Source organism: Marmota marmota, unplaced genomic scaffold, assembly GCF_001458135.2.
Source record: "Marmota marmota marmota unplaced genomic scaffold, marMar, whole genome shotgun sequence".
NCBI classification, from domain to species: Eukaryota; Metazoa; Chordata; class Mammalia; order Rodentia; family Sciuridae; genus Marmota; species Marmota marmota.
The window spans coordinates 22,380,656-22,392,389 of record NW_025999949.1 but is presented as its reverse complement, the minus strand read 5'-3'; the positions used below and the strand labels follow the sequence as shown (position 1 = coordinate 22,392,389).

Sequence of the window (11,734 nt, the reverse complement as noted above, 5' to 3'; positions counted from 1 at the left end):
ATATATATAATTGTTCCAAGTATACAAGTTTGGCATGTGGAAGCAAGCACAAATCAATATGTTGATTTGGTTTTCCTAAAAATAAATGTTTGGTTATCCTAAAAAGAAACCTACCATGAAATAAAGGAAGAAAAATTTTGTATCTCTAGCATTTACTTTTACTTAAGCCACAGTTAATTAATGGGTTTTGTACATATGAGTGATTGAGTGCTACAGCTATGCTATCATTACCATTGGCCAACTCTTGTCTAACTGTTACACCACTGGCCTGCACCTGCCCAGAAATCTGTTAGTTTCTTCTTGTTACCCACCTGAATTGCAGTAAGGCCCCAGGAGGCACATTAGTTCACAGGAAGTTAATGAGGTGACACTGTTAGTTCTTGTGATCTAAGTAGAAATTTATTTTTTATATAATGCATATGTTATATAAAACACTTTTAAATGCTAAACAGAATTATAAGATCACACTCAAATGTTTTTATGGGTTTTACCTGTGACATGTACTTTAAAAATAATTATAAATCCTTTTATTATTTCCTTTATTATTTGTAAATAAATAAAATATTTATTTACAAATACTTGTTAATTAAAACCTACTAAATTCTTTGCTGTTTATAAAGTGTTCATTTTCAATTTGAATGTCATTTTTTGAGAGTCTATTACTAACCTATATTTACTTGTTTGTGTAGCTTTTAACCCCCTTTTGGTGCATGACTTTTTGGCATTTTACATGATTTGCTTAAATTGTTTTGCATACAGCATTGTTGCATTTTAAGTTCTTATTCTTTATTGTATATTTATTGTAAATTTCACCTTACCCATTTGATTTTATTTCTATTAGAAGACTAAGCACTTATTTATAATGTTCAGAAATATGGGCATCTGAGACCGGATACCTAAATTATTGTTTAAATGCACTAGTTTTATCTTTGTTCTTTTAAATAATCTCTTATTAGGCCAGACTTTGCCTGCTTCCTTTACTTTCTCGGGGAAGATGCTGTGGTGGGTTTGGAGGAGATTTTAGGTGTTCAGAAATTCAGGAACTGGATAATTGGGCTCTTAAGGATTATTGAGTTATTTATCATAAAGGAATACTAGGTGTTTTATATCACCTTAGAGTGAAGTTGTTTTAATGCTTTTCCTAATTTATTGTAAATGATTTTAAATTTTCCCCTTAGTTTGAGATCTTATTTTGGTATTTCTATACATGGTAATAGGCCATGTTATTGCCATGTTTGAAGTGGAATTATTTCTTGGGAAAGGAAGGGAAAAAACAATTTGAAGAGGATATTAGCATAATAGAAAATGGACAGGATAAAAACTCTTCTTTTTGTTTTTCAGAATTTATTTTGTTTCACTTTGGAATTACACCTTGTAAAGTAGGATTAATTTAATGGATTGCTTAACAGTGAAAATGACAAATTATAGTTTCAATTAGATATTATAATAGAGTGCTGTAGTGAGTTCTAGTTCTGTTTTCATTCACCATCATTGTTGTAAATATGTTTTGTGATTTGATAATGGAGACGAAAATGTAGACTGTTCCACTTACACTTCTTTTATCAAAGTGTTTTGATTTTCAATTTAAGATATGTATCTTAGTAGAGTATTTTATTTAAAAAAGAAATGTATTAGGCAGCATAAATTACCCTAAAACTTTTGTTAATATTGGACTAATGGTCTAATGGTTTTTAATAAAAAGTTAGTCTTTAAAGGGATTTATAGTAAAGAAGAGATATATAGTTAAAATCTTACAATAAACTTCTCAGACTTGTCTTACCTAATTTTGTGTGTGTTGGAATTTAGTTGTCAGTTAAAATTGGCGATTACAGCTTGAAGTTTTCTCTGGAATTTGTTTTAATGATATTTTGCTTATATCCTGAAAACATTTCATGAAGTTTACAATAAAATTGAATCAAAGTGTGAAATATGATATATCAAGAACTATGTAATGTTTTGAACAACCAACAATAAAAATTTAAAAAAAATAAAAAAAATAAAAATGAAGCAAGGTGGGTTTTTTTTAATGGCATACTTGTTTCAAGAGACATTATGCAAAATTTTTAAAGTTCTATAAATACATGTTTTGTTTTATTTTTCAATTCATTATAATTATAGGAATCCACCCTAAGGAACTTACTGAGGAACTCAAAAGATTTCAGTACAAATTAGTATTATTTCTAAATATGAAAAAAGAATAAGTACTTTAAATACTTAGTAGTGGGGGGTTCATTAAGCTACTGTACATCATATGATGAAATAAAATTCCTTCAAAATTTTGAAGGTTTGGGAAAATATTCATCATTTGATGCTTTTTGAAAAAGGAAAAATTAATTTTGTGTGAACATCTTTATAGGAAATAGTCAAAGGGTAATATAGCAAAATGTTTATTTCTGATAAGTAGTGGATGATCTTCTTTTCATTTTTTTCTTTTTCTCAATCTCATTAACTTCCTTGAACTTATTTGTACAATCTTCATAGTGGAGAAGTGTGACATTCCTTTAGATAAACCAAAGGAATTTACTATTTTAAATGTTACTTTTTAATTTTTATTTTAAAATTCCTCTTAAGTTAAAAATATACTTAGTAGCTTCATCTTTTTAATGTAGGTAAACACGAATGTATAAATATGTGCTATTTATATATATTGTGTGTGTGTGTGTGTATGGCTTAATGTAAGATATTTGCAGTAAATCCTATTATAGAAATCAATTTTGACTGGACAGAATGAAAGGGCACATAGGTTTTGTTAACTTCTTCAAAGTGGGTGTTTTACTCAAATTTGTTAGTATTTGATTGTGCTCTCTAGTTTTTTTTAACTCCCCAGTGTTTTAGTTTCACCTGTTCAAGCTAATAGAAAGAAGAGTTCATATTCAAAATTGGTGAATTTTATAATAAAAGATAAATTTGGCAAAGGAAGATAGGAAATAAACAGGTATTGCTTTCTCTGTTTTCCAGTTAACATTATCAGAGGTGGCTATATTTTATATTTTAATATTACCATGCTTTTACTCTGTATTTATTTTACTAATAACTTTGCTGTGAGTATAGACTTATATACTTTATTCATTTTTGAAAGCAACAAAGCACATGGTCTTTCTACTACTTTTGAATAAATTATTTTGGATCTGCTTTCAGAAAATTGTTTATTCAAATAAGGTAAGGATTTGGTAGTTTCATAAACAATTAATTTTTTAAATTTATTCTAATTTGTTTTATATGATAGCAGGATGCATTTCAATTCATATTACACATATAGAGCACAATTTTTCATATCTCTGATTGTACACAATGTAGAGTCATGCCATTCATGACTTTATACATGTACTTAGAGTAATGATGTCCATCTCATTCCACTGCCTTTCCTACCTCCGTGTCTCCTCCCTTCTTCTCCCTCCCCTTTGACCTGTCTGTAGTTCATCTATTCCTCCCATGCCTCTTCATCAATATTATGAATAAGCATCCTTATATCAGAGAAAACATTTGGCATTTGGTTTTTTGGGATTGGCTAACTATATTCTCCAACTCTATCCATTTACCTGCAAATGCCATGATTTTATTCTCTTTTATTGCTGAGTAATATTCCATTGTGTATATATACCACATTATCTTTATCCATTCATCTACTGAAGGGCAGCTAGGTTGGTTCCACAGTTTAGCTATTGTGAATTGTGCTGCTATAAACATTGATGTGGCTGTGTCCCTTTAGTATGCTATTTTTAAGTCCTTTGGGTATAGATAGAGGAGTGGGATACTGGGTAAAATGGTGGTTCTATTTCCAGTTTTCCAAGTAATCTCCATACTGCTTTCCATATTGGCTGCACCAATGTGCAGTCCCACCAGCAGTGTATGAGTGTACCTCTTCCCCCACATCCTCACCAACACTTATTGTTGTTTGAATTCATAATAACTGCCATTCTGACTGGAGTGAGATGAAATCTTAGTAGTTTTTATTTGCATTTCTCTAATTGCTAGAGATGTTAAACATTTTTTTAAAAATATTTGTTGATTGATTCTGAGAAGTGTCTGTTCAGTTCCTTGGCCCATTTATTGATGGGGTTATTTGGTTTTTTTGGTGCTAAGATTTTTGAGTTCTTTATATACCTTAGAGATCAGTGCTCTATCTGTTGTGCGCATGGTAAAGATTTGTTCCCATTCTGTGGGCTCTCTATTCACTTCACTGATTGTTTCTTTTGCTGAGAAGAAGCTTTTTAGTTTGAATCCATCCCACTTATTGATCGTTGATATTAATTCTTGTGCTATAGGAGTCTTATTAAGAAAGTTGGGGGTCTAATCTGACATGATGAAGGTTTGGGCCTATTTTTCTTATGTTAGGCACAGGGTCTCTGGTTTAACTCCCAGGTCCTTGATCCATTTTGAGTTGAGTATTGTGCATGATGAGAAATAGGGGCTTAAATTCATTTTGTTGCGTATGGATTTCCAATTTTCCCAGCACCATTTGTTGAAGAGGCTATCCTCTTTCTAATATATGCTTTGGGTGCCTTTGTCTAATATGAGGTAACTGTATTTGTGTGGTTCGTCTCTGTGTCCTCTATTCTGTACCATTGCTCTATAAGTCTATTTTAGTGCCAATACCATGCTGTTTTTGTTACTGTTGCTCTGTAGTATAGTTTAAGATCTGTTATAGTGATGCCACCTGCTTCACTCTTCTTGCTAAGGATTGCTTCAGCTATTCTGGGTCTCTTATTTTTCCAGATGAATTTCATGACTGCTTTTTCTATTTCTATGAGGAATGTCATTGGGATTTTGATTGGAATTGCATTAAATATGTATAATGCTTTTGGTAGTATGGTAACAAAATTAATTTTCTTCACTAGAGAAAATAAAAATCAATACAGCTAAGTATAATACACATGACTGTATTATACTTACAGTGGCTTGGGAGGCTGAGGCAGAAGGATCACAAGTTCAAAGCCAGCCTCAGCAAAAGCAAGGTGCTAAGCAACTCGGACCCTGTCTCTAAATAAAATACAAAATAGAGATGGGGATGTGACTCAGTGGTCAAGTGCCCCTGAGTTTAATGCCTAGTATCCCCTGCAAACAACAGCAGCAACGACAACAACAACAACAAAACACCAGATAACTATTACCTCACCAATAAGGGAGACAATTTCCTAGAAACTGAGTGACTACAGCTAATAAATACTTATGGAAGACCAGAATCTGTGCTTTCTCATGTCTTGATGGTATGATTATGTGTGTATGTGGCTAGCTGAATGGTGGAGTTTAAAAAATAATAGCTTTGGGGTTTGGGGAGGTATGTGTGTGTGACCTGGTTTCCTCTTGAGAGGAAAAATGCTGTCTTAGTAACTGACAACTTTTTGTTACATTCCAGCTCCCTCTCCAGAAAGTAAATGCCATAAGTGTAATGTTTGCTGTTGGGAGGTAGATTTTTGTTATAGGCACAGTTGTTTTTAGTTTGGTTTCTTACAGGTAAATTTTCTAGTGGTCAGTCAGTTGAATTCTGGGCAATTTCTTTAACTTTCACTTACATTGGTGTTCTCAAAGAAGCTTTTAGTCCCTTTTTTTCCCCGACTTATGATTGACACTAAAATTTTAATTATTTCACAAGGCAGTTTTTATAATGTATACCACAAATGGTAATCCCAGATTTATCTGTACCAGGGCAGTAGAACAGGAATCTGTAATCCTATCATCTCAGACCCCAAACCTTATGCATTCTATTTCTGTAATAAGCACTGAGTATCAATTATGGTATTTCCTTATAAAAAGATGAGTGGCCAAGCAAGACTTCAGATTGATGGAAGCACAATTAAACATGGTCAAAACTATAGATATAACCTAACTCAGGCATGTATGCCTAGGTTGTAGGCAGTTATGCTACTAGAGCTTCGGTTTTAAAACTTACATGTTCCTGAAAAGTATAATTTAAAATAAATTTCTACTTCATTTTGAGTTTTAATGTAAAATTTTAAATTTAATATGCCAAAATTATTAGCATTAATAAAAATAATTTAATGTAAGTCATATTTCAGTTATGAAGTTTTCTAAAACATATTTTGATAAAACCTTGTAGGAATTTCCTAGGATAAAACCATATGGTTAGTTATAAAATGGAAATATTTTTTCTTATATGACTAGAGATAATATAGTAGTATAGACTTGCCTTTAGGATTATTGTCCTAAGTATGCTTCTTTGGAAAAACTTTGCCAATAAAAAACTATTTTTTGAATACATTCCAGTAGGAGAATGAAAATTCCTGATTAACTGGAGTTCATCTTATTAAAAATTACAGTTGGCCAATTTGTTACCACAGATGCTACCTTAACTTAAAATTAAGAAAAGGGACAATAGTAAATAAATAATTAGTCAGGAATTTATCTTAAACTCTCCGCATGATGAGGAGTACAAAAACCTTTACAGCAAAACCTGGGAATCTCTGGCATAGTTGGAGGTGATTTCTCTTCATCTGTTGTTCTAAGGGAGCTTAGTATTGTGTTCTATATCTTTGTCCAAACTGAGTCTTATCCAAAGATGACAAGTTCAGACTACTGTAGGTTAACCAACAAAGCAAACAGTAGAGGGACTGAAAACCCAGTTCCAGCAAGGAATTCTCCCAGATTGGAGTTTTATTCTCATGTGACCTGGGAGGCTTTCTTTTTAAATTTTAAAATATCTGCTTAAAAGATATTTTTAATGTTTTTATTAGTGCATTGTAGTTATACATAATAGTGTGGTTCATGTTGACATAATCACACATGAATGGAATGTAATTTGTTCCACTTCAGTCACCAGTGCTTCCCTTTTCCCTCTGCATTTGTTTCTCATCTTTTCTTTTTTACCTGTTATGTTTCTCATTTCTCCCCTTTGTCCTTCTCTTCCTCTCTGATTTCCCCTTTTCTTTAAGTAAATATAGTATAAAATATTTCTACATATATAGGATAAAATACAAAATGTAGCTGAGTTAAATGCATTTTTATTTCTGAAATAGGAGAAAAAAAGAATTATGTTCTCTTCAGACCCTCTTAAGTCTTTATGACAGCACTTCTCAGTTTTATGTCTCTTAAATATAATAATTGAAGTTTAAGCTGATGAATCTAATCTAATATAATATCTGAATCATTAAAGAAACATTGTTTTTGAAATTTAATATTGTTCTATTTAGGCAGAAACAGTATTTTATGAGCTATGACAGTTTTCTGGTTGCTTGAATTATTTAGAAAACTAATTGAAATACCTCTTTTTGTACTTAAATTCATTTAAAAAATATTTTTAGTTATAGGTGGACACAATATCTTCATTTTTATTTTTATGTGGTGCTGAGGATCAAACCCAGTGCCTCATGCATAGTAGGCAAGTGCTCTACCTCTGAGCCATAACCCCAGCCCCAGTTCTTAAATTCATTTTAAAAAATAAATTTGCTTTCAATATTTAAATTGTTTTCTCTAGTGTTCCTGGATTACTGAAGCAAAACAATATGTTGAAAGTGTTGAAAAATCTTATATTAAACATGCAAAATATTTTTCTCATGTTTCCAGGATTGTGATGAATGTCTGGAGTGTTTTATATTAGGAAATATCACCTATGTATTATAATATCTGAATGTATATAAATTCTCAATGACAAGAAGAGTCACATTTCAAATATTTTTTATTTGATTTGATATAAAATAAATTATCAGTTTGCAGCAATTATCTTTTATTTACCTTTCAGCTAAGAGTTTTTACAATGTGAAATCTAAAGCAAAGAAATCCTATGTATAAGTATAATCTCACAGATTCTTATGGGGTAATTTCCCTATCCTATTTCTTTCTAAACATGGACTCCTATTAAAGGTCACTTCTTTCAAAAATGAGAACTACCTAAGAAAGGGGGGAAAATGTGATGAAGTTTGAATGTTATTTTTATCACTATTATGAGTAAACACTCATACTTTAGGAAGACAACAATTATCATTCAGCTAAGGATTTTTGTTCTGTATTCATGAAGGATATTGGTCTGCAATTTATTATTTTTGATAATTTGGTAGGGTTTGGTTTTAGTATTATTCTCTCCTCATAAAATAAGTTGGGAAGTATTTCTTCATTGTAATAAGTTTTTGGGAGGGCTTTTTTTTTTTTTTAAATCCAAAGTGAAACTATGTGTGCTTGGGGTTTGGGGGCCTACTCTCAGGCTGAAGGTTGCAACAAACAGGTAATTAACTCATTTTGTATTATTTCTTTTAAGTGTTGATTCCCTTCAGAATAAACCTGTTGCAGTCATTTTCTAGTGCTTCTGAAATTTATTAACTCTATTTTGTCTGTAGCTTATTCTATGTAGGAGGACTGATTTGATAAGAATTTACTTAGCCATTATTGGATGAAGAACCAGAAGTTTTGAGCTAAAAGAAGTCAGCAAGTATGGTATGATGAAGCAGAGTTTTAACAGCTACCTCATTATTTTAAAATACACAGAAAAGGGAGAATGTATGATATAACACACACATACACTCAGGTCTACTTAGTAAAACATTAGTAGAATACATTTTTATGTAATCATAGATAATTTACCATATGTCAAGGATTCTTTTTTTTAAAGATAGAAGAGAAAGAGAGTTTTTTAATATTTATTTTTCAGTTTTTGGTGGACACAACATCTTTATTTTATTTTTATGTGGTGCTGAGGATTGAACCCAGTGCCCCACACATGCCAGGCGAGCGTGTTACCGTTTGAGCCACATCCCCAGCCCTCAAGGATTCTTTTTTTTGGGGGGGAGGGAATTGGAGATTGAACTCAGAGGCACTCACCCATGGAGTCACACCCTAGTCCTATTTTGTATTTTATTTAGAGATAAGGTCTCACTAAGTTGCATAGTGCCTCGGTTTTTGCTGAGGATGGCTTTGAACTCAGGGGTACTTTTCAATAAAATTGTCATGTTCTAAAGAATGTTCCCTTTATGATTCTTCTTGTACTCCTTAGGTTCTTTGTGAAGCAGGATTTTGATTTTACTCTGATATTGTTCTAGTGATTTACCTCACTGTCCTGTCCACAGTACTTACGTACTTTATTTATTTGGTACTGCGGATCCCAGGGGAACTTTACCTCTGAGCTGCATCCCCAATCCTTTTTCAATTTATTTTTTTTTTAATTTATTTTGAGACAAGGTTGCTAAGTTGCTGAGGGCCTCACTAAGTTGCTAATACTGGGCTTGAACTTGCCATCCTTCTGCCTCAGCCTCTTGAATTGCTGAGATTACAGGTCTTTGCCACTGTGCTGGGCCTATCCATTATTCATTTGTCTAGGCTTTATCCTTTCTTAGGATTTGTAGGATATTCTAAATAATTTGTTCAATGTATAGGGAATTTGAAGAAGTAAAAGAAAGTGCCCTGTGTATGCTAACTCTGTTGGGAAGGTCCTGCTTGTTGAGATTTTAAGTATTTCAGAATGTTCCTGTCAGCTAACAAGGACTTCTCACCGTGATGATAATAATGTAACTAACAAATAGTTCTGATATGTATCCACTTTTGCATGTTTACTTCACTAGAAAATTCTCTGGAGTACAGTGGTGTCCTATATTCCTAGCTAAAAATTTGAAAAGCCATTTGCATGCTTTCAAAGTAGATTTTGAGATAAGAGTGCTAATCAAAGAATGGAGACTTAATTTTGTCAGATGTGAAATTCTTCAAAAATTAATATATCTTCTTTTTTAATAAGGAAAAAAAGTAAACATTCATTCTTAGAACATTCTGAATAATACAATGATTCAACTCTAGGTTTTAGTGTTTTTTTGGTTTTTTTTTTGTAAAGCCATTGTGGGACTATATGCAATTTTAGAAAACACCAGTCACAAATATGGACCACATTGCTTTTTGTATAGATTATCAATGGAAATTTATTTGCTTTTTACTTTTTAAAACAAAATTGTTCAGTTCTTATATTGTCAAAAATTATCAATAAATATTTTAGAAGATATATATCCAGTTTTTAATGTGTTTCCTGAGACAATCTGGTTGAACTAAATCTATTGGAGAGTGAGCCATTGCTAAGGTTCTTCCATGTGTCATCAATTAATTGTATCTGATTGGGTGAGGATAGGAGGTAGAATTCTCTACCTTTTTAACTTACACAGGTGGTGAGATGGTTCTTGTTATGAAATGGTAGTTTTTTTGGTAATAGTTATTTTTTACATATAATTTTTTGTAATAATTAATTTTACATATATTGATGACTATTCAAGATACTTAAATTAATACTTGGGGAAACATTATGACATGTATTATACTTGTGCTTTTGAATAATAGCATAGTTTTTTGATTGTTGTATTAGGCAGAATATTATCTACTAGTATAGATTTCAAAAATCAAAATATTCTGTATATTATCTAGTGGAATTAAAGAACCTTACCTAATCTAGTAAAATCATTGTTGTAATTACATTGCTTTAGGATATTATCCTATTTTTAAAGGATATCTGGGTGTATTTGAGTATTTTCTGCTATCAGTATTTATACATATTGTTTTCTTGAGATGTTACCTTAAAAATAGTAGCTAAATTTCTGAAGTGTTTTTCTACTGTAATTAGTGCAGATAGTCTCATTATATAGATGCAAGAACTTAAGTAAAAGAAATACAAAAAATGTGATTTACGCAGAGCCTCGGGGCCCAGGGTAGGCTTATAACTAAAGGTCAGTTTTGTTTGCTAACTTTGTAGTTTAATCATAGCAGTTAATGTTCTTTTAAATAGATAACTGTTGTCCATTAACCTAAATATAATTTATGAATAAACTCTAATGTTCTTCCATGTTGTATCTCTACCGGTGTTTTCTTCTTTGTAATAAAAAAATCATGTTATAGTAACTAATTCTTGCCTCACACCCTTTTTTTCCCCTTTAGAAAAATTGGAAGCTCTGCCACCTACCCCAGGACAGCTGAGATATGGTAATGGTTCTATAATTGTTAAATATATGTGCATCTATCTTTTGGACTTGATATAACTATATCATTTATTAATAGCACAGAAGAAATAGTAAATTAATCTTGCTAGAAAAAGTAGATTATCTTATTTATTTTGCAGAAGCATTTTATAAACTTGGTTTGATATTATCACAGTACTATGGTATAGCTAATAGTGTTTAATAGCTAATATGTCAAGATATTATTGCTGTCTATAAATATAATTATACTTACGATAGAATTTTTCTTAATTCCAGGAAAAAGAATGTATTTGAATTTAAGTGCGATAACTGAAGAACTAGAATTTCTAGGCTCAAAACTAGATAGAACTCTTCTCTGATGCAGAAAATACTTCCTGCTTAACTGTTTGTAAACAGTGAAAAGTAAAGTTCATTGAAAACACCAGGAAGAATAACCTTATTAAAATGCTGCTTTTCTTTCTTTTCTCCATTATAATAGGAATAAATATATTGTAGGACTAACCTGGAAGTAATATAAAACAGTTAAGGATCGTACTATAAGAAGAAGAGAATTATCTAATGATATAGCAAATTTGAATAGGTTGTAAATTGAAGCCAAATATTAAATGTGATTTGCTAACAATTTCTATGTTATAGTGTTTCCCAAAGAAAATTGAAGAAATCACATATTAGTAGGAGATAATTAAAGCAAATTTATATCATTAGAAAAAGCTATCTAATAACCAGCTCTTTTTTTTCTTATAGGTAGAATAAAATTTATATTAGAAATTAGTAACTTAATCCAAATGCCAAAGAATTTCAGAATTTTTAAGACTATTCTTCCCACCTGGGAAGACTCT

At 31.3% G+C, this 11,734-nt stretch overlaps 1 protein-coding gene across 1 annotated transcript in view; it reads left to right on the top strand.

Annotated features, from left to right (window-relative positions):
* The window catches only part of Tmem65 (transmembrane protein 65), a 51,129-nt gene that overhangs the window by 19,915 nt on the left and 19,480 nt on the right, over positions 1-11,734 (top strand). Inside the window, exon 3 of the mRNA XM_048802405.1 lies at positions 10,855-10,899. Coding sequence (XP_048658362.1) covers positions 10,855-10,899 — 45 coding nt within the window. The remainder of the gene's footprint in view (positions 1-10,854; positions 10,900-11,734) is intronic.